Source organism: Aricia agestis, chromosome 13, assembly GCF_905147365.1.
Source record: "Aricia agestis chromosome 13, ilAriAges1.1, whole genome shotgun sequence".
NCBI lineage: Eukaryota > Metazoa > Arthropoda > Insecta > Lepidoptera > Lycaenidae > Aricia > Aricia agestis.
In genome coordinates this window covers 13,654,319-13,678,852 of record NC_056418.1, presented here as the reverse complement: position 1 = coordinate 13,678,852, position 24,534 = coordinate 13,654,319, and the positions used below count along the sequence as shown (strand labels likewise).

At 35.4% G+C, this 24,534-nt stretch overlaps 1 protein-coding gene across 2 annotated transcripts in view; it reads right to left on the bottom strand.

Moving 5' to 3' along the window:
- Nucleotides 1-24,534, bottom strand: part of LOC121733384 (putative inorganic phosphate cotransporter) — a 57,710-nt gene that overhangs the window by 10,691 nt on the left and 22,485 nt on the right. Inside the window, exon 1 of one of the 2 annotated variants that reach the window (XM_042123611.1) lies at nucleotides 7,161-7,364. The exons of the other annotated variant lie outside the window; for it this stretch is intronic. Coding sequence (XP_041979545.1) covers nucleotides 7,161-7,236 — 76 coding nt within the window. The 5' untranslated portion in view covers nucleotides 7,237-7,364. Of the gene's footprint in view, nucleotides 1-7,160; nucleotides 7,365-24,534 lie in introns of those variants that run through there. 2 annotated transcript variants of the gene reach the window in all.

The following is a 24,534-nucleotide window of genomic DNA, read 5'->3' as shown; positions in this document are numbered from 1 at the left end:
GCGCATTATTAATAATTTGGAAGTATAATCCTGCTTGACTTATTAATGATAGTGTGTGTGTGGATATGTTTGAGATATTTATTCGAAGTACGTGCAGATATTTAAAATTAATTCTATAAGAAACTGATGAAATGTTTTGAAACGACAAAAAAGACAGCAAACCTTGTAAAAACACATACTGTATACGCGCTACGTCATTACATGGTTGACGGTAGCTAATATTTTAGGTACTTAACTCAAAACAATGAGTGTTGTGGTGTTGAATCTAGCAAGATACATTAACATTAACACATCGATGGCATTCTGTTAATATGGTATCGGGCTATGTGTTAACGAAACGAACTATGTTTGCAGAAAAACCAGGAAGTAAGATATTTCACATGAGGCTAGTTCATGCTAAGATCTAACCATTTGGTCACGAAATTACTTCAAAATTTTTTTATGTCTTCTTTCATGATTTTGCAAGATTCTAGTTGAGCACGTGACATGCGATACTTCACACGACTAGCCAAAAAAATGTTTACGTAAGCGGGGCCCCTAGCTAGAGACGGTCAATTTTTACGGTTTAGAGCTTCGGTTTAGAGTTAATAGTGAAAACATTTAATTTTATTGTCAAATAAACTGTTCAGTAAAATTGAAGCGTGATATTGCACAATACAATTGTTGATAAGTATGCTTTTTTCTCTGTCTACGATTTGAAATGTAAAAATGCAACGTTATGTAGATCTACTAGGGTATGTTATTCGAATATTCGAATACTCGTTTTATTCGAATATTCGGCAAATTATTTTTCGAATAATTCGAATACTAAAAATATTTTTTATTTTTGTTTAAAACATAAAATTAATATGCAATAAGAACATAATTGAGTTTATTTCAGAAGAATAATATTACATTCATGAATATTCTACATCTTTAATGATCTAACTAATGAGTATATGACCATTCATCGTCGCCGTTGACCATTTTTTTAGTTCATTGTTGTTCATGTTCATTACGCCAGAAGGATGTATATAAAACAAACTCAACAAATAATTTTTTTATACGCCTTTCTGGCTTGAAGCTCGCGATGTGATCTATGATTCGACAAGTTGATAAAAATTTGCTATTCAATAGCTTTACCACGGCAGTCCTCGACTGATAGGTAATTGAAACAGTTAGTACAGTATCAAAAATGATATCGATGGCTCCTTAATAATATCATGTTATTGCAGTTTTCAAACTTCAAGTTACTAAATTCACCAGCTCAAGGATTGTTTCACCCTCCCCCAGGGCTTCGTAGCAATTTTTTCTCTTTGTTGTGGGGTTAGTTTTCTAGTGGCCCTTTTTTATCATTTCGACTTTCCAGCCACATTGACACAGGTGAAGCCGACTAGTTGAACTAGGTGAACGTGGATCGAAAATATCAAAAAGACGGGTAAGCTGGCTTAGTATTAATGAACAGATATCATAACGTCGAATATCATATTATTATTTAATCTCAACTGCTGCCTAGCAAGACTTAAGCATAATCACATGAGAAAAGTAAAAGGTGCTACGATCGAAAACGGTTTACACTTTATAGCCATTCTTTTATTGCCCAGCTGTAACCTTAAAATAAACATTTTTAAAGTGTTGAACAATAAAAATTAACTATGTCATTTATAAAGATTTATGTTGATAAAAGTAAAAATAAGAATTACCTACTTTATAGTATTAACAAAATAGGTTGTACATGGTTGTACGAAGCTTCTTGTTACTTTTATTCAGAGTTTACAGCATTTTTCAATATTTTTTTAATTATTCGAATAAAATTCGAATTATTCGAAGAGTTTTGTAAATTATTCGAATTATTCAAATAGTAAATTTGTCGAATAATAACATTCTCTAAGATCTACTTTGACTAGTAGGTTATACTTCTAGTAATGGACAGTAGCAGTAGGTATAAATTAGTAACAAAATTTAAAACAGTTGATTTAAAATAACGAATAACATTAAATAATTCTGAATTTATTTTTAACTTTAATCCCTACTCAATAAAACAAACTACACAAATCAATGGTCAAAACATTGCGAGTTAACCTTCAAATGCAACCCCACGTTAAGCTCTCGTACAATACCTTTGAAGGGTCTCTCTTACCCCACAATATGGCGGCCATTCTAGCTTTCTTTATTATGTAACTCTGCTTATACTTTACTTAATAAAGCAACCCCTATACTTGTCGTCCTTGAAACCATAACAACCCAAACGACAATAAGTAAGTATTATAATCTGCAAGATTTTGCATTGTAAAAACATCTGCGTTAATTTGTGGTTTTCTCTCTTGATGTATATCACGACAACCACAAACGGCAAAACTGAGTCATAAATATAAAGAAATAACATTTATTGTACATGAGTACAAGTGTAATTTAGTCATATGATCAGCTTGGCGGTAAATATTGCTGATTGTTCTAAAATTACTAGCAACAAGACAGAAAATGAAAACGTACTTAACAATCAGCCAAATATCATATTTGGCCGATTGTTTATGTTCAGTAAGTATAAAGTTAAAACCATTATTTATAGTTTGTGGTTGAAACTTATCTTAACAATATAATTCATAGACAGACGGTATGTAGACTGACTGGCGCGGCGTGGCGTAGGTCAGAAAGTAATATACGAAATATTAAAGATATTTCGTATATTACTAGGTATCGTCCAACGAAAATATGTCGGCTTTTGCTCTTTCGTTTCCATTTCTGCCGGCAATTCCGATGTGCATCCAGATTTTTTTTGGGAAAAATATATAATTTACTAGATTTTCCAACGCCACAGTATGATAATATTATGTCTAAATTATTATGATTTATATGTATACTTAAAGCATTATCTTATCAGTTATCTGTAACACCATGACTAAACCGATACAATCTGTTATATTATGTTATGGATTATTCTTTGTTTTACGCGAATTATGTATAAACGTATCACGTAACTAGTTATATTTTCGTCATCATTCCTAGCAAACATTTATGATTATGATGTAAATATTGTGACGCTGAATAATAATAGTTAGAAATAGTGGTGCCACATTTTTCTACAATATACCTAATAAAGTAATTAAAATCATTTTTTATAATTAAATTTTGTCAACATACCTACATGGGGAGTTTCTAGAATCTAGATTCTAGCTTATAGGATAGAGGAGAGTTGTGTAGGTACAACGCAGAGCACAAAAACGTCTAAATTGTTAAACATGCTTGACTTTTATCGGGCATTATACAATTTTAGCTTTTGAACCTACTATTTGCGGGAAACAGCTGTCACGTTTTTATTTTCAGTACTTATTCCATTTTTAGAAATTTCGTGTGGATCTATTTAAATTTTTGGCACAAAAGTTCAAAATCGCTAATTAGCGAATAACTCGTTTAACACAGTCCACAGATTGTGTAAATTCTTTTTTATATTTATATGCAATGATATTATATTATGAAAAAATTGTTTATAACTATATCGACATAAAATACAAATAATATTATTTGTGTTGTTTAAGGTAACTCGTTCTATTTATTTTATTATTATTCTCCCATCCTAGACTATAGGACTCTTGGGAATTGATCTGCATGACCAAGAACAAAATAAAACACAAAGACGACGATTATTATTTTATTCTTTTTTCTACAACAACGAGCTAGTAAAAGATTTTGGGAAAGGCCTTTGACCAGCATCAGCAGTAAGACAACATTATAATTTATATATGTACTTATTTATTATTATAGGAGCTAGTAAAACATAATATTATAAGTTCTATAACTATAGTGTTTGTATATCTAGCCCCTGTGTAAGAGATAACAATCTCGTTATTCCCACTCGTGCTATTTCAGTATAATTAGGATTGCGTTTTACTCAAGTACAGTTTTCACGAGTCGAATGCAGCTGCTTCTAAACATTTGCCAAATTCTAGCTTACAACTAGGGAATGCAAATCTCGCGAGATTGGGGTTCAAGCGAGATCCCGCGAGTTTATGAATACAATACCGCGAGATCTTGCCAATTTCGAGATCTCGCGAGATTAGCAGTTTGGTGGGTTTTTTTGCAAATAATTCGAATATTTGAATAAATTACGAAAAAAAGTAATAAATATTATAAGTATTAAAAGATATAATTTTTAAGTAGTAAACTTTGACATACGTATCTACTATCTATCAAATAACAAATGAAAGAAACAGCCAATCTTCTCTTCTAATGCGCTTTTATAATTTTGGACGTGGCGGTAATATCGTGGACGTCCGCAGTAAAACGATAACATAGGATAACGTGACGTCCAGTATTATAAAAGTGCACTATCAAACACAAATCTTTTAGTATTAAAATAGTTCTTTTATAACTAACAAAATAACGAGAAGTCAAAATTCAGGACCTAGTTGAGAATCACAGTGCACAGTTGCTTAGGCCAGCTCCCCCATGTTTTGACTCCGTGATCGCAACTCCGTCCGTGTCAGTCAGCGCTTCAAATAAGACGTTTTTATGCTCAAGTGCAATCTCGTTAAACTCGCGAGATCTCGCCTTTTTTTCGTCCGAGATCAATCTCGCTAAAAAAGGCCGAGATCTCGCGAGAACGAGATTGCATTCCCTAGTTACAACTCAATTATGTATCGGTTTCAACTTTCAAATATAGAATAAACGTAGACATTTTAAATCAATCATCAATAATGATTTTTATCGTTATAAAGAATTTTAGGGTTCCGTACCCAAAGGGTAAAAACGGGACCCTATTACTAAGACTTCGATGTATGTCCGTCTGTCTGTCTCCAGGCTGTATCTCAAGAACCGCTATAGCTAGACTTCTGAAATTTTAACAGATTGTGTATATCTGTTGCCACTATAACAACAAATACTAAAAACAAAATAAATTAAATATTTAAGGGTTTATTCCCATACAACAAACGTGATTTTTTTAGTACTTATTACCTCAGTGATTTTTTTTGCTTTTTTTGCTCGATCTCAATAATGGCAACAGGTAGGCATTTGAAATGTTCACAAAATACTCAATTGCATTTATAATTTAATAATTTATAATAAAAATAAAAATTAACTAAATAATTAAGGGGGCTCCCATACAAAAAGCACAACTTTTGCCTCTTTTTGCTCTATTTTGGTACGAAACCCTGTTTATATATAAAAATCATTAATAAATTACACAAATTATAATCCTTAACGGAACGTCAAAGAAATGGTTAAAAATTTTAATGGTGACGTATACCAAAAAAAACAACTGGCTTCAACTATGAGTCGATGGAGCCCCGCTACGCGGGACTCCTACTTCTGGGTGGTTCACAAAAAAATAACCACGATGGCTAAGGCGGCTGGGAGCGTAGCGCAGCGAAGCGCAGCGAAATCTAACCTAACCCAAAAAAGTCGTATTGGTCCGCAGCCCAAATCACCTAACTACAACGATTCGTCGCTCCGCCCCTATTCGAATTCGCACGCATTTAACAATATATAGTTTTCATTAAAACACGTATCAAAATATAAAATATAAAGCCTCAAATAGAATATCAGTAACCAATTATCATTAATAAAGCAGCTCACAAAGGTTTGCTCAAAGTGAACTTTTTAGTGGCTCGTAATAAATAAGCTCACTTAGAAAAATTGACTCTATATTTATTATTGAAGTTGCCCGCTATGTATTTCCAGTCGCTCACTTAGTAATACAGTCGCTCGGATAGACTTTTAATATCTGAAATAGATTAATCGCAATCCACTTTTTGTAAGCTCATCCTGGATTTTATTATAAATCAATATTAGTCGTTAGTTTAGTTTATTTTTCGCTCAGTCAAATTAATGCCGCTCATATTGTTATTAAAACAGTATGTTCATCATCAGTCGCAAAGTAATTTTTTATTCGCTCGTTTTATTATTTCCCATAATATAATACCATAATATAATATTCATTCATAATAAATTATATGAAATTGTGATGAATAATTTTATAGATTTTTTTTAATACTTTCTTTTTCCTATAGTGCCCCGTTTCCTCCAACTGGCCAACCTTTGTTTTTCCCTTTTTATTTTACTGAGTACATTTAGTACTTACCCAAGAGATTTTAAACGGAAGAGACTGATACCTCCGCATAATAATACCAATGGATTCAATAATATTAATAGTACATAATTAATTTATTAATTACACATGATTAATGTAGTTAACGTTTTTATGACGTGAACAAACGTAAATATAATAGGCAGGCCTATCATGCTGGTGTGCACCGTGCAGTCTAAATATTGGCACATTTTTACTCCATGACGATAAAAATAAAAATAAAAATATGCAAAATAATTGTTTAACCCTAAAACCTCTAGTAGATACTAGAGGTTTTAGGGGTAAACAATAATTTTGCATGTTTTTTAAACTAACTATCATAGTTTACCATAGCCGTACCACCTAATAAAATATTTAATTACAATAAGTAATAATTATAAACAATAATAATAAAATAAGATGCCGAAATAACATTGGCAGTTAAAAAATAAATGAATTGATTAAGTGACCAAAAGTTAATGTTTTTTAGGACGGATTTTTGGAGGAGGAGGATTAGGGAGGATTTTTTATACAATCTATTATAACTTAATAAGAAGATCGAAAACTATTAAAATATAAATATTAAGTAATTAAATATAAGTATAATAGGTCTACCAGAATCTGATGGCAAAAAGTGAGAAAATAAATTGACTCTAGCAATACCGGGGTAATTGGAATAAAACATTTTGATCCTTTTTTTTCTTATAGCGGCTGATATATTGTGCAAATATAAAAATTTATCCAATGATCAAGGATATTTTGTGAAAATCTGCTGTCAAAAATTTCCATCGGATTCTGGTAGACCTATTACTTATAGCAATTTATTTAAAATATTTTTTTTACGGCACGAATTCTAATGTTGTCGTGAAACGGAAATCCCACGTGGGCGCGCCGCGTCTGATGCGTGTAATCAGAGAAAAATATTATTTCCACTTTGCTATTGAAAAAACTGTATTTTATTTTTTGTCTATACATAATTTTTATTATGTAATATATAATTATGAAAGTCGTTGCTTCCTTTTCGGGATCTTAAAAAAATAAACAAAAAAACTAAAACGCGCCATTCCAAATTCAAACAAACGTCAATATTTCTGTGTTTCCCGATGACGTCACTCACCGCGGTAGCCCTCGGGCTCCTCGACGCCGGGCTGCTCCCATACCAGCACGTGAGCGCCTCGCGACTTCGACACCATCTTCAGCAATACCGGAGTCTACGTAACGTTGGCGTGACCAACATGGACGAGTATGGGGTGGTCGTACATAGCGAGGGATGCGGACTGCGGAGTCACGTCAGAAGCGGACTGAGCGAGCGCGCCGTCTGCGGGACGCGGGGCAACACGCGGTCGCGGCGTGCGAGTGACGTCACGCTGAACACTGAAAGCGCCAGAGTGGCGGGAAAATTGCTCTCCACGCTTCACGCTAGCCGCTCGCGCCCGCAAAAAGTGATTTCGTATCAAGGCCTGAGTTTGCTCGCATAAAAATATAAAACCTAGCACTTAAATGTCTCATCAGCGTTACACTTTCTCAGTAGGTCATCTTTTAAGAATGACCTCAATTTTATTTACATTTCAACACGTACGCAAATAAATTTCCTGCAGACAGCAGTTACTTTAGAGATTATTGGTTAAATATTTATTCAATCTTCTTAAGACTAGACGTTATTAAAGAAATGATGATGAATTTTCCTCACGTCTCGTCTGAAAACTGAACTTGGCCGCCAAAAGGTGAACAGTTTTGTCCCAAGGCCGAGCTACGATTTCTTGTGGGTGTGTTAATCATTCACTGTGACTTGTGACGCAATTACTGGCCTAAATGTCTAAACGATGTCTAGAGTCTAGACATGTTTACACTGTATCTATTGTCTAGGTTCTATTGACCTCTTCAAATTCATCTTGAAAAAATCAAGACACAAAAACAAGTTGTCCGAATTTTTGATGAAAATGTGGAGACTCTACATTAAAATCGTTTTTGTAAATAGCACGAATTTTATAAGTAGATAATGATACGCGCTGAAAATTATAGGTATTATTATATTATTAGTTTCATTGTAGATACTGACTAGAGTCCTTTGCCAACCAAAATAACAAAAACAGAGCTCTAAGTATCATGCTTTTTTATTCGTATAAAAATTAAATGAGAAAAACTCGATTTGGACCGATTTAAGTAAAGAAAGCAAGGATATCATTCTTTTCATATTTATAAGTTACATAACTTAACGCCAACTTACAACGGCATAGTGTCCGACCGAAACTGATTTTTCAGCCGAAACCGAAACCGAAACCGAAACTTGATAAAAAATTAAAATCGATTTTTAACATTTACTAAGACATAAGAATATGTGCCACATTGGATTTTTTACTTTTGCGACAAATCTCAAAACAAATAATTATTATTCTTAGACTCGATCTGTTCCCTAGAAACTTTTTCTTCTATACGGTATTCCGTTTTTTATCCGATTCCAAGTTTTTAGGTGCGATTTAACCAAAGAAATTGAACGTGCTTGGCGCACACTAAACTGTTTCTAAACGTATAAACACGTTTAAAACACCTGATTGCCTTTCAGCATCGTTCACAGCAAATCCATACTACTGTAAATTCATAAAACTCACTGTCATATTAGTGTAGTGTTATGGCGAATAGAAAAACACAGATGAAGAAAAAGTGAAGATGACAGTTTTCAAAATATGCGTTTGGCTTACTTATCGTTTCTTTCTTTTGGTAATAAAACAAAGTGAAAAAGCTCCAAGATGGTAAAAACATGTAAAATCAACGCATGGCGTCACGTAAACTTAGATTTATTAATCGCGATTAAAAGAAGATTGTGAAGTCTATTCGAAATCAAACTAGATTAAGTTCGCCATATGAACGCGTTTAATCTTGTACTTAGTTTCATAAAACGAAGTTTTAAATGTTAGTGGTGAATCCCTCTTTAATGTTTTACAACGAAGGATTACCCTAAGCAAAAGTTATTTCAAGTTATTTTATTTAGGTGCGATTTAAGATAAGAAATTAAACGCGCTTAGTGCACACTAAATCGGTTCTAAACGTATAAACGCGTATATAGCACCAAATTACATTTCACTAACGTAAACTACATGCGTTCACAGCAAATCCGAGTTTTATCTTCAGAACGTCCAATATTGTATGGTTCAACTTCATAAAAGCCGTTAAAGTCTATTTTTTTTTCACAGTGTAGTGAAAAAATATCAAGATGACAATTTTGTCAGAAGTGTTTGGTTAGTTTGAATATCGTTTCTTGCTTTTATGTTGGTGAAATAACGTAACTAGACTCTAAAATGATGAAATAATGTAAAATTATCGGGTGATGTCACATAAACTTAGATTTATTAATCGTGATTTAGAGAAGATTGTGAAATCCGACCGACCCGACTCAACGTCTCGGGTTCTTCAAAATTATTTGCCTTAAGATGCGGAAAACTACTCACTGTCTTTTACTCCTCTACAAAATTGTCAATGGCCATACAGGTTGCACCGAACTCCTACACTATTTGTCGCTAACCGTACCTTACAACTTACCACGTAAACCTATTACTAAAATCCATAGCTGGGCATTAACTCGTTAATCCGTCAATCGTTAATTAACGAAGAAACGCTCGGTATCCGATGAAAATAACATTTTCTAGAAATGATTCCTAGCTAGATCGATTTATCGCCCCCGAAACCCCCTATATACTATATAATTTCATGAAAATCGTTGGAGCCGATTCCGAGATTCCAATTATATATATAACAACAAAACAAATAACATATTTCAGGAGGGCTCCGATACAACAAACCGAAACGTAATTTTCAAAACACGATTAAATAGATGGTGGCGAACTGATCCTAGGCCTCGCCCGCTAGTAAGCACGACTTAACTGTGAAGTTTACCGAACTACGCACCAGTTTCAGCGAGGCCGAAAGTTTTGGCTATATTTTGGCCGAAACCGAAACTAAGGCCGAAACTAGATTTTTTTGCCGAAACTGGCCGAAACCGAACGGCGGTCACTAACGGCAACTTACAACGCCATCACATTGGGTACAAGTAATGTACGGCAAAAACTTATAACGATTATGCATCCCTCTGTATAGTTATAGACACGTTATAGATCTATCAGAATCTGATGGCAAAAAGTGAGAAATTAAATTGACTCTAGCAATACCGGGGTAATTGGAATAAAACATTTTGATCCTTTTTAGGGTTCCGTACCCAAAGGGTAAAAAACGAGAGCCTATTACTTACTAAGACTTCGATGTCTGTCTGTCCGCCTGTCCGTCTGTCTGTCTCCAGGCTGTATCTCAAGAACCGCTATAGCTAGATTTCTGAATTTTTATAAGTTGTGTTTATATTATCTGTTGCCGCTATAACAACAAATACTAAAAACAAAACAAATCACATATTTAAGGGGGGCTGCCATACATGATACAACAAACGTAATTTTTTGCTATTTTTTACTCGATATAAATAATGGCAGTAGGCACTTGAAATGTTCACAAAATACTCAGTTTTTTTTATGCTTTAATAATTAATAATAAAATTTAAATAAAATAAATCATTAAGGGGGCTCTTTTGTATTAGCTCCGTGGGCTCCCATACAAAAAACACATGATAATTTTTACCAATTTTTGCTCTATAATAAAATAAATAAAAATAATAAAATAAAAAATGTTTTATTTCTGAGTAAATTTGAATCAAATTTTTTCAGAATGTCTACCTGATGTCTACCACCGGTTCGGGAACTACCCCGGTGAGACGAACCGGCGTAAGAAACTCGCACGGGTTCCACTTTTTACCAAAAAAGTGAGAGAAAAATTATTCTTTTAAAATAAAGTTTACAATTTTGTAACTTAATATTACCTATATACAATGTCAACATACATAATTGTAAGTCATAATATAATGATGTAGAAGTAGCCTTGCAAGAAGCCATCCTACTCCCAAGATGTGCCATCTTCTATGAAATCATTGACCTTATATTAAGCTTTGGCACACAAACGCTCTTTGACTACTTTTTTAAGAGGATTCCACACCGCCATTTTTTCCATACAAACGTTGTCCCCTGTTTCCTCCCTGGATAATGCTAGTAGAGTTATAATTTTTTTTCCTGAATATCTACGGCCACTAATACAATGTCCCTATGTTTTCTTTTTTTTCATAATTTAATTATTAAATAAGATATGAACGTTCAAAGACCCAAAAAAATGGCCAGATTTTCCACTGTGTTCAAACGTCCAGAAAACAGATTTGGATAGATTATACAAAAAAAGCAAAACATAGGAACACAGCTCAAGCCTTTTTTTAATCTTTAATGAAAAAAGTACTTAAATCGGTTAAGTTTTGGAGAAGGAATCAGGGGACAACGAATCGTTGATTTTCTGGATTTTCTGCAGTTGTCTCTATCGCGTTCTGCGGTATAGGCTTGAGGTAAGGGAGACAGAGCCTATAGATATTACACGTAATTTTTTTTCATTTCTCTAGCCGCTGTTGTATCCTCTTAAATTTATTAATGGAAAGATTTTGAATGGTACGGAACCCTTCGTGCGCGAGTCCAACTCGCACTTGGCCGATTTTTATTTTTCCTTATAGCGGCCTTCTTCTGTGTGTGAAACATGCATATTATTTAAAAAAATATCCAATGATCAAGGATATTATTTTAAAATCTATATTCAGATTCTGGTAGACCTATAATAATAATTATGAACAGCGCGTTTTCAAAAAAAATTAAACCGAAGCTTGTTACAAGTACTTACCTACTGGCTCTATTTTTAAGCTTCTGATGATGATGATGATGAAAATTAAACTTTTCACTTTACGTAAACGAAAGTTTTGGCTCTATCATGAGAATGTGACGATAGCGTCACTATTTATTTCTTGTGAAGATGCCAACATAATATTATCTTTAATATTATTCTAAAATATTATATTATATTGTAAGATAACGTCACACTTCATTCATGAATTTTTATTTTATTCGGTTCTCATTCTATTGTTTTTTGGGAATGAAAAAAAATTAATGAAAAAAATTACATTGAGTAAGTACAAAGTTATTAAGTTGTAATATTATTAATTAGGTTTTAGGTAGGTACTTACTTAATTTATTTATGGTCTCTACTCTCTATATTTTTAATAGGCGGAGATAATATTCTTTAAAAAGCTGTGATTTACGAAGAACATTGAGAATGAAACTGCAAACGCCAAAACTATTTCAATGATACATTCCTATTTCAAAGCAATAATTTACTTTTTAAAACAGTTTTACATATTATTTCCATTGTTTTTAGTGCGTGTAGGTACCTACTCCTAATATTTTCATTCTTATTTCCAATTTAATATTCCCCTTATAACGTCATCAATTGTTTTCGCTCATTTGTATTCCTTTGGTGTGCACGACGTATCGTGGAAAAAAATTGTTTCAGTAGATTTCCTGACTTTTCCGAACAATAGCGAATATAGTGGGACTACTACTGCCATCTGTGTTATGTAACTGTCAACTTTTGAACAAGAAGTTACACTTGAGCATGCGTAGTTCTACAGATATCCGCTAGATGTCTCTGTGGTTGAATTTATGAAATCTATTCCATCTATTCGGAAAGGCTTTCTGAGCTTTATAAGTTTATACCATCTTTATACTGTTCTTTTGATAACGATAACATGAAAAGTGTGGAGAATTGAGGAAAATGACTGCATATTAAAGACGGCGGTATACGGTTTAATAGGCACGCGCACATTATAATAGGTTGGTAGGTTGGTTGGTAAGTATAAAAATGAATTATAAAATCGTATATTTTGGGTAGACCTATGTGGTTACTAGTAATTCCTTAACATTAACGTAACGTTACTTTTATTGTAGTTTAGTAATGGTTGGCAGCCTACTTGATTGTTATAAATTGTAACCTTAAACTACCTGTATCATATTTTATAGCAAAAACATTAAAACGGGTAGCCGTACCTACCTACCGGAAAAGTAACGCATTTAATTAATTAAAGTAGTTAATAATTTATTTTCAAGTACCTACCTTGACGTCTTGGCCCGAAGCCGCTCATAAAAAAGCGATTTGGGGAGGGCCACGAATAGTAACATACATTTTACATAATAATTGTACTTATATCGAAATTCGAAAACGACAAAGCCCCGGGCCAGTCGGTGGCACTGAATGTGTTAAAGGTTAAACTTTATATGTAGTTTATTCATTACCTTTCGGCCCTCCTACTTTCTTTTGAATAATTTCTCCAAGACAATTTCAGCATGTCTCTCGGGCTGCCTGAAATATCAAAGGGTGGTTGTTGCCACCCAGGAGATACAGTGGTGAGAATGTGTGGCCATTAGTATGCCCCTGGTCTCACCGATATGAGATATGAGATATCAGATCAAAATATTATATTATAGTTATTGGATACCGTTGTCGATCCTAGGGACACAGGAGATACAATGGTAGGAATTTTCATGGTTGGATCCTGACGAGAAATGTGATATATGGAAGTCGTCCTATTCCTCCTATTTTCTTCGCATTAATTTCGTTGCGAGTCCCAAGACAGCTTTATAATGTCCCTCGGGCTACTTGAGATCATATCAGAGTTTTCGTAGTTAGACACAGCTGTCGATCCTGGCGACACAGGAGATACAGTGGTGGGAATGTGTGGTGGCCCTGGTGGGACAAAGCCCGTTAAAAAAATATTGTGGCCAAACTGGTTTTTGACTCTGGTGTTTTAAGAGGAGTCCACATCGCCGTTTTTCCATACAAACGTTGTCCCCTGTTTCCTCCCTGGATAATGCCGGTAGAGTTATGATTTTTCCCTGAATATCTATGGCCACTATTAGCATGTCCCTATGTTTTCTTTTTTTCATAATTTTATTATTAAAAAAGATAAGAACGTCCAAAAACCCAAAAAAATGGCCAGATTTTCCTCTGTGTTCAAACACCCAGAAAACAAAATTGGCTAAAATATACAAAAAAAGTAAAACAAAGGAACACAGCTCAAGCCTTGCTTTAATTCTTAATGAAAAAAGTACTTAAATCGTTTAAGTTTTGGACAAGGAATCAGCGGACAACGAATCGAAGATTTTCTGTTCTTTTATTACAACTTTTGTCGTGTTGTCTCTATCGCGCTCTGCGGTGGGAGACTTTAGATTGGTGAGACAGCAATACATTTTCAAATACCTATTTTCAATTTCTCTCGCCCCTGGTGTATCCTCTTAACGTACTCGTACTTAGAAGCCCTGGTATTGAATTTTGCAAGTATATATCTCGTCCTTAGGTAAAAGCCCATTAAAAGAAGCCAGGAGGACGTCTTGGACCTAGGTCAATCAGTGGGAAATGCGGGCGTGCTGCAAATCGCACGGGTGTAACAGTTAGTGGGTGTGGGCGCACAATGCGCGTCCGGTGCTCTAATAGGCGCTTGTTATCCAATCTGTGTACAGTTACTGTGGTTTGTGACACATGAATAAGATGGTTTCGCAACTACACTTGTAAATAAAGCCTGTAATGTCGCTAGAATACTGCTGAATCAGCCGTAATCAGCCGTATAACGTATTCCTCCGTGGTCTAGTGTTTTTAATGACCCTATTTTGTGACCTCTTGCGGGGTGCACTATAACTTATAAGCTATAATAGCTCCCACACCGGTTTCGGTGACGGTGGCCGGTTTCATTGAAACCAGGCCAGCTACGCTGTACGCAGGAGTAATTTTATAGTGCCCAAGTGTGTGCGCAGTACACAAGAGCACTCTCTATTCCTTTACTCTCATAACCCAGTGGGACGGAAGACCGACACGACCGGCGAGAGATCAGGCGCAGGACCGACTTTTTACATGCCCATCCGACGCATGGATCATCTTACTTGTCAGATAATCAGGTGATAAGCCTGCATTGTCCTAACCAAACTTGCAAATAACATGTTTCCAACGCGGGAATCGGACCCACGACCTCCGAGTCAAGAGCCACGCTCTATAGTCTATACCACTAGGCCACGAAGGCGTTATAAGCTACTAGCTGTTGCCCGCGACTTCGTCCGCGTGGACTTCAGTTTTTAGCGCGCGATGTCAACAAAATTGGTGTCAAAAGCTTTTATAAAAAAACCCTGGTACCCATTAAATCAATACAGCTGTGCAGTGTGCAAACAATAAGTACTTCATTTTTGTATGTTAAACTTTATATATTATGCCAAATTTTAAAGCTTATTTAGCCCCCCAATTACACAACTTTACCCATAAACTATTTATCATTGATAGGTTTAGCCCCAATTTCACCAACGTCTGTTAGTGTTAACAGCTTGTTAAAATATCCTGTCTTCTCTTTCATTCATATGAAAAACGAAACAGCTAACGTGATACTAATTCGAGCATTAACTTTAACAGTCGTTGGTGAAATTTGGTATTAAGGTTACGTCACTGCCTGCACAGATAGAGTACTGAGTTATTTAATACCGTAGAATAGATATAACAAATGTAAGATGATACCACCTCTTATAGAAAGACTTTTGAGCAAGCGTCAGCGCGATGTAGAAGACGCACGGCGCCATCTATTATGAATTTTTTGAACAAATTTACGACCCTTACAACCCTTTTTTCCAGTAAAAAAGTAGCCTATGTCCTTTCTCAGGCTTTAGACTATCAGTATACAAAATTTCATTACAATCGGTTCGGTAGTTTTGGCGTTTGGCGTGAAAGCGAGACTGACAGACAGACAGACAGACAGAGATACTTTCGCATTCATAATATTAGTACAGATTATGTGCACACTGCACAGCTGTTTTTGGGTATTTTGATTAATTAAGAGGATTCCACACCGCCCTTTTTTCCATACAAACGTTGTCCCCTGTTTCCTCCCTGGATAATGCTAGTAGAGTTATATTTTTTTTCCTGAATATCTACGGCCACTAATACAATGTCCCTATGTTTTATTTTTTTTTCATAATTTAATTATTAAATAAGATATGAACGTTTAAAAACCCAAAAAAATGGCCAGATTTTCCACTGTGTTCAAACGTCCAGAAAACAGATTTGGCTAGATTATACAAAAAAAGCAAAACATAGGAACACAGCTCAAGCCTTTTTTTAATCTTTAATGAAAAAAGTACTTAAATCGGTTAAGTTTTGGAGAAGGAATCAGGGGACAACGAATCGTTGATTTTCTGGATTTTCTGCAGTTGTCTCTATCGCGTTCTGCGGTATAGGCTTGAGGTAAGGGAGACAGCTATAGATATTACACGTACTTTTTTTTCATTTCTCTAGCCGCTGTTGTATCCTCTTAAGGGCCGCGCTACACCGGAATGGCAGCGGCGAGGCGAGCACTTTCAGCGCTGCCATTCCGGTGTAGCGCGCTGCGCGGCCCTAAGAGGGGTACCACTTACCAGGGTTTTAAAAAGTTTTTAAATTTGACACAAATTTTGTTGACACCGCGCGCTATAAACTAAAGTCCACGCGGACGAAGTCGCGGGCAACAGCTAGTTATGAATAAAAACAATAATATATAATAAAGTAGGTATGATTAGTTCTGTTATAATAATGAAGTAAAAAAATAAAGCGCCATCTGTTTTCATATATTAGAATTAAAATGTTGATTGCATTGATATATTTTCTGGATGGAATATAGGCCAACACAACACACTCGAACTCCTTAGAAATGCAGTAGGAGTTCTATAAGATAAGATAGATTGATTATTATTATAGCAAGTGATAACATTATTAAACATAATATTCTAACGTATTAAAAACTATAAACAAAAACATAACAACTAATAAGTATGATTAGTTCTATGTTACAACGAAGTAAAAAAAAAAAAAGCGCCATCTGTTGAATCGTATTAGAACTAAAATGTTCATTGCATCGCGTCGATATATTTCTGGATTTTTTATAATATTATACATAAAATATATTTAAGATTTTTGAAATATTATTTTAATACACATCCAAGACCCAGGAACATTGAAAACTTTTTGTTCCGCCTGCGGGACTCGAACCCAGGACCCCCGGGATGAGCGCTGGCCACGCGCAATGCGAAGTAATTTTCATCGATATTTTCATGGAAATAAGATATTTTCCCACATCAAAATGTAGCCTATGTCCTTTCTCAGACTCTAGAATAACTGTGTACAAAATTTCATTGCAATCGGTTCAGTAGTTTTGGCGTGAAATCGAGACAGACAGACAGACAGACAGACAGACAGACAGACAGACAAACAGACAGAGATACTTTCGCATTTATAATATTAGTATTTCTAACGTATTAAAAACTATAAACAAAAACATAACAACTAATAAGTATGATTAGTTCTATGTTACAACGAAGTAAAAAAAAAAAAAGCGCCATCTGTTGAATCGTATTAGAACTAAAATGTTCATTGCATCGCGTCGATATATTTCTGGATTTTTTATAATATTATACATAAAATATATTTAAGATTTTTGAAATATTATTTTAATACACATCCAAGACCCAGGAACATTGAAAACTTTTTGTTCCGCCTGCGGGACTCGAACCCAGGACCCCCGGGATGAGCGCTGGCCACGCGCAATGCGAAGTAATTTTCATCGATATTTTCATGGAAATAAGATATTTTCCCACATCAAAATGTAGCCTATGTCCTTTCTCAGACTCTAGAATAACTGTGTACAAAATTTCATTGCAATCGGTTCAGTAGTTTTGGCGTGAAAGCGAGACAGACAGGCAGACAGACAGACAGACAGACAGACAGACAGAGATACTTTCGCATTTATAATATTAGTATAGATTAAACTTATAACTTATAAGTTATTAGTAACACGTTACAAAATCGTTACACAATTTTTTATTGGTAGGAACCTACGAATAATAAAAACTATTTATTATTCGTAGGTAGGAACATATTTTGATTGTTTTAACTTTTAAGGTCCAGTGTTTTAGAGCTTGGCTCTCTATCTCTCGGAGGTAGATTTCTGCGGTTGGACAAAAAAATAAGTAATATTGTTTACAATTGTATTTGGGACAATGCAGGCTGATCACCTTATGATCACAAGGAAGATGATTCATGCGTCGGATGGGCGTGTAAAAAGTCGGTTCTGCGCCTGATCTTTAAAACCAGTCGTGTATATTATTCGCCGCACTGGATTACAAAAGTAAGGAAGCCTGCCAATTAGTATTTGTGATCCCCTCCTTAAATCTTGTGATCACCAAATTTTTCAGAATAAGTACGTTTTGTGGAGAACCAAATATGGGATGGGAGTTTTGGGACTGGTAACAAGATCTTCTTTTAGTTTAGAGCCTAGGGATTCCCAGAACAGTTGTGTTACCTCCTAAAGCATAGTCGCTACCATAAACTTATAATATACTGTCGGTCGCTACTAATCCTACTAGTAACAAGATTATGCACTTGACTACACTAATAAGTAATTATTTCTTACTAATGTAGGTACTTATAATATTACTTCACGTCATCACGTCTCACTCATTATAACATAGCTCGGTGGGAGGTCTGAGGTATACCATGGAGCACTGAAAACTGATCCTTAAGCCGTCAGCTTAAGGTTCTGCCAGGGGTAAAGCAGCTCTGAACGGTATTGCAATGACAAGTGACAATAGGAAACGGAATCAACATGTCCCACATACCTGTACCACTTCCCCGTGCTGTGCATTGTTAGCATGCGTTAGGTCTGAGGTACTTAGAACCTAAGATACTTGCATAAGTCTGGTGTTGATGAACCGCTCTCATACTCCGACTCGTGGCTGATACTCTCCCAGCATGAAAAGGGGTGACAGACGTGCGAGTAAGTACGCGGACTTATGGCTCGACCGTCGACGATCTTAATCGCCTGTGTGTCAGCAAAGAGCCGCGAGCCGCGAGCCTTTCAGACTATCAGGCACTTTATAAGACGGTCATCCAAACTTATGCACAATTTCACCAACGACTGTTATAGTTAATGCCCGAATTAGTATTACGTTACCTCTTTCGTTTTTTATATGAATGAAATAGAAGACATGATATTTTAACAAGCTGCATTAACAGACGGTGGTGAATCTGGGCCTAAAATTATAAATGCGAAAGTGTGTTTGTCTGTCTGTTAGTAACCTAACTAACTAGGTAGCCACATTCATTGTCACAAGTCACAACTCACATAATTACTACCTATGTCAAAATTTAAGGATGCGACGCGCGCCTAGAGGAGTAATCTTGGTTTCATTAAAATAATTAAAGTATTCCCTAAAGATGACTGTTGTCAATAAGTAATTAATGATAATAATTGTCATGAATCTATTAATTGCTATTAACAGCGTTGCGTGTTATAACTTATTTGTTTAGGTGTCTTATCATGGCATCATTTACCTACTACAGAGGTTCAATAAGAATCATAATAGAACCATAATACTGCATACATAATATTATACATAATAAAACCATCAGTTACAGAAACTATAGCCTTTTCGAGTTAAGTTTGCTAGCTCATCGGTAAACAACAGGCTTAGCAAAAAAACCATCATCAAAAACAAAGTTGTTAATCATATCTTAATCTAAAAGTGTTACACACGTACTTTAGCACGTTCCTAGCCTTCTAGAGTCTAGAGTCTAGACTAGACTCTAGACAGTAGACGGCTTGAACTGAGACATTTCGTCTTAAGAAGATACACCAGGGGCCCTATTATGAGCTCTTAAATCCATTCACTTTACGTCCTTATACAGTCAGATAAGGACGTAAAAAGAATGGATTTAAGAGCTCATGATAGAGGCCCAGGGGCTAGAGAAATGAAAAAAAGTACGTGTAATATCTATAGCTGTCTCCCTTACCTCAAGCCTATACCGCAGAACGCGATAGAAACAACTGCAGAAAATCCAGAAAATCAACGATTCGTTGTCCCCTGATTCTTTCTCCAAAACTTAACCGATTTAAGTATTTTTTTCATTAAAGATTAAAAAAAGGCTTGAGCTGTGTTCCTGTGTTTTGCTTTTTTTTGTATAATCTAGCCAAATCTGTTTTCTGGACGTTTGAAAACAGCGGAAAATCTGGCCATTTTTTGGGTTTTTGAACGTTCATATCTTATTTAATAATTAAATTATGAAAAAAAAGAAAACATAGGGACATTGTATTAGTGACCGTAGATATTCAGGAAAAAAATTATAACTCTACTAGTTTTTTTTTATTATCCAGGGAGGAAACAGGGGACAACGTTTGTATGGAAAAAAGGGCGGTGTGGACTCCTCTTAAGGCTCCTCCCCACGTTATCTTCTATGATTATTCATGATTCATGAACCAATAGGTACAAGGTAAAACGAACTTGTAAGAGGCATATTCGTCTATAACTAATCTGCCCGTGATTTTTTTTTATGAAATAAGGGGGCAAACGAGCAAACGGGTCACCTGATGGTAAGCAACTTCCGTCGCCCATGGACTGCAAGTGCGTTGCCGGCCTTTTAAGAGGGAATAGGGTAATAGGGGTGGGTAGGGAAGGGAAGGGAATAAGGGAGGGTAGGGAAAGGAATAAGGTAGGGGATTGGGCCTCCGGTAAACTCACTCACTCGGCGAAACACAGCGCAAGCGCTGTTTCACGCCGGTTTTCTGTGAGCCCGTGGTATTTCACCGGTCGAGCCGGCTTATTCGTGCCGAAGCATGGCTCTACCACGTAAAATGTAACGACGATGGACGTCGAATGTGCATACTCCTTCGCAATCATCATAAGTCATAACCCAACGACGAGAACACGACAAGTCTAGGTGAAAGCACTCTGGATAACTGATAAGCCTTGTCTAAGATACTAAGGTTAATGAACCAGGAAAGAAAATTTGCATAGTGAGTCATTCCTCATTGCCAAATGTTGCTCATCGCTGCCGCAGGACATCGAGGCCTCGCGACAATAGTTGGCCCACTTTTATTGTCGCTTCTAAAGGCTTTATTAGATTCATCCGATGTTTAGAATAAGTGTATATACTTTAGAAAGTTGTCCATACCTAGGTCCATCAAATACATACTGTATTTATTCCTATGAGAACATGGAAAAGGATTTTTACTAAGCAATTGGATAATAGGAGAGAAAAAGGGATTTTATCTGACTAGTGACTACTCTCTTGCTGATGCTTTTTTAAAAAGCACCTATTGTTCATGTTGGAACGATTCGATCCTTAGACAGCAAAATGCAAATTATAAAAAATCAATGCTGAATAGATCGAAACGATCGATCCCAAATAAGTGGACGCCAGGAAAGTTACTGTCTTGTAGGCAAAAAAGGCTTTCTTTACACGTATTCATCGCAGTTCTGCGGGAAGGACGAGTGTATTTGAGGTCTTATGTGTATAACGGCTTTGTCGTTTGTGTTCCTACGTTCTATGAATACCATGATAGTAGACGGCTTCTATGTAATTTTGATACAAGTAAAAAATAACAATTATTCAATTTATCGTGGAAAGATTCTGAAGAAATTGTAGTCTGGTAGAGTCTGGAACTAAAAAGAAAGAATTTGTTTAGCTCTAATTAGTAATTATAATAGTACTTAGGTAATATAAAAAATAATTATTAAGTATAGATAATCGACCCGTGGCTGTCATAGCCTTTAGCTACATGGCTGCTTATTTAAACTCAAGCATGAAATTGAGCTAATGACTAATGACTAATGACTAATGAGCTATAATATGGTAAAAAAATAACTAAGAGGTATGCAGCAAAGTTTAAGAAATAATCTTATATCTTTAAACGAGCAATTATGGTATATACAGTGTGTAACAAAAATAAGTGATAATACTTTAGGGTGTGTACGTGTTCCTTGTAGAGAGTTCACTGTGAAAGTAGCAGCACTGAAAGAAGAAATTTTTTTTTCACTTTTGTATGTGCAAGGGCCCGAGCGTCACGAGTTTCCCCATACAAAAGTGAAAAAAAATTTTGGTCTTTCAGCGTGAACTACTTTCACAGTGAACTCTCCACAAGGAAGACGTACACACCCTAAAGTATTATCACTTATTTTTGTTACACCCTGTATATATAATTGGAATCTCGGAATCGGCTCCAACGATTTTCATGAAATTTAGTATATAGGGGGTTTCTGGGGCGATAAATCGATCTAGCTAGAAATGATTTTTAGAAAATGTCATTTTATTCGTGTTTTATCGAATACCAAGCTTAGCTCGGTCAAATAGCTAGTTTTCATTAATTGTGAAACAAAGATTTGGTTGATTTTCCCTAACCCGATAATAAAATATTTTATTATTGAGTAAATCGTTATTATGACACCACGCTTATTTAAAAAGAGATTTAAAAAGAGGTGTCATAATAACAATTTAATTGGCGAATGTAATTTATTATTGAGGAAGCTACAGGCAGATCGGGTTTCACAACCAAACATGGAGGTAGGCTCTAAACCTGACGAGGAATGTGACAGCAAAAAAGTGAGGAAAGTGACTCTATTAGTTTTAGATATTATAAGGCTTTAGGCACACTATGAATTTTAAATTGCCGATTCAATCTCTAGGTGAAAAATTCATATTATGAACTAATGTTATAAAACTGTACATCTGCTGCCTGTGTAGGCCTAAACAACTGAATCAGTTTTGACAATAATATTCAGGTAAGTATTAATTATACTTTTTTAAACTTTCCCAAAATTTAAAGTAAGTAAGTGTAATGCTAGTTTTATGACGGAAAAGTATGTTTGCGGACAACAATTAGAATTGTATCATGAATGTAGCAAAAGAATAAATATACATAATAATATGATTAACTAGTTTTAATGGCGTTAGTAAGTGCTCTGGCAAAATATGAAAGTTATTAGCAGAGCTAATTAGCCGAAGTCCGATAATACCTAAGCTACGCGACTTCTTACTAATAACTAGTCTCGTTGCAATAAATAACACAACAAAAACATGACGCAAAATGTTACTGTACTAATAATAATAAATTACTAAACAACAGCTGTCAGTCACTATATGGAAATTATTTTTAAACATACTTGTACTTTCATTCTACAAAACAAAATATTGTGTAGTAAGGCATGAAAAGGGATTATTTCGAATTGTGAAGGTTGCGTTGTTTTTGCAAGAACTGGCTCTATTTTAGACAGGTGACCTTGTATAGAATGGACTGTGAATGGTGAAACAAAGAAAATTATATATTATGCGAGAAAGAAACAATTTGTTAAGTAGTGACTAGTGAGTACTGAGTAGTGACTAAGTTATATTCTTCGTTCTTTAGCGTCTGAAACTCAGATTTAAAATAATAATTGTTCTGGTCTGGGTATAAATTCGAAAACAGAATTTAAACTGTATAAAAACTCGCCTGAAATCTCTACAAACACTGGCCGATTAAAAACTGAGATGTTTGTAAAAACTTACAGATTTGTTTTCAAATATTTCACCAGTAGCTACTAGATGATAATAATTTGACGACCTCTGTGGCTCAGTTGGTGGGCTGTTGGTAGCTCAAGCCGGGGTTCGAATCCCGCCGACGGAACAAAAAGTTTTTCTAAGTTCCTGAATCATGGATGTGTATTAAATATGTGTATCATATAATGAAAATCTTAAATATACAAAAGTATTAAATATATTTTCGATGTCTGGTAACACAAGTCCTTCAGGTACTTTAACCACGGAGCCACACTGACGGGGCCAACTATGAAGCGTCCATAGATATTATTAGCAGAGCTCAAAAATCGCTACTAATTTATAGGCTTTAAAGGTGATGACTTGATGAGTATGACTGATGAGAACTGAGTAGCAAGGAACTAAAAAACAAGTATTTGATTAACATCATACGTAGGAGTTGCAGACCTTTAAGAGAAAGGTTGTACTAGACCTCTTTTCAAGGCCGCCTGTCGTGTCAATAAGGAAGCAATGAGAGGGATGAGCATTGAGCATGTTTCTGCAGACAGGCTCTACGTAATCGATAAGATATACCTAATATTATAACATCGAAAGGATATTAATACAGTGTGTAACAAAAATAAGTGATAATACTTTAGGGCGTGTACGTGTTCATTGTAGAGAGTTCGCTGTGGAAGTAGCAGCTCTGAAAGACGAATTTTTTTTCACTTTTGTATGGGCAAGGGCCCGAGCGTCACGAGTTTCCCCATACAAAAGTGTAAAAAATTTTTGGTCTTTCAGCGCTGCCACTTTCACAGTGAACTCTCTACAAGGAACACGTACACACCCTAAAGTATTATCACTTATTTTTGTTACACTCTGTATATAAAATTCAAAGGTGACTGACTGACATGGTAATCTATCAACGCACAGCCCAAACCACTAGACGGATCGGGCTGAAATTTGGCATGCAGGTAGCTGTTATGACGTAGGCATCCGCTAAGAAAGGATTTTGATCCATTCTACCCCCAAGGGGTTAAAATAGGGGATGAAAGTTTGTATATAATAATACTTCTTAACGCGAGCAAAGCCGCGGGCAGAAGCTCGTACTTACATAGATCCATTAAATAACATTGCAGAAAGATCGCCCTCAGATTATACTCTCCTCCTCCTCTATTACCTGTCCCTAGTCCCTACTCCCTACACATCAATGTTCCACTACATTAATTTAACAATAA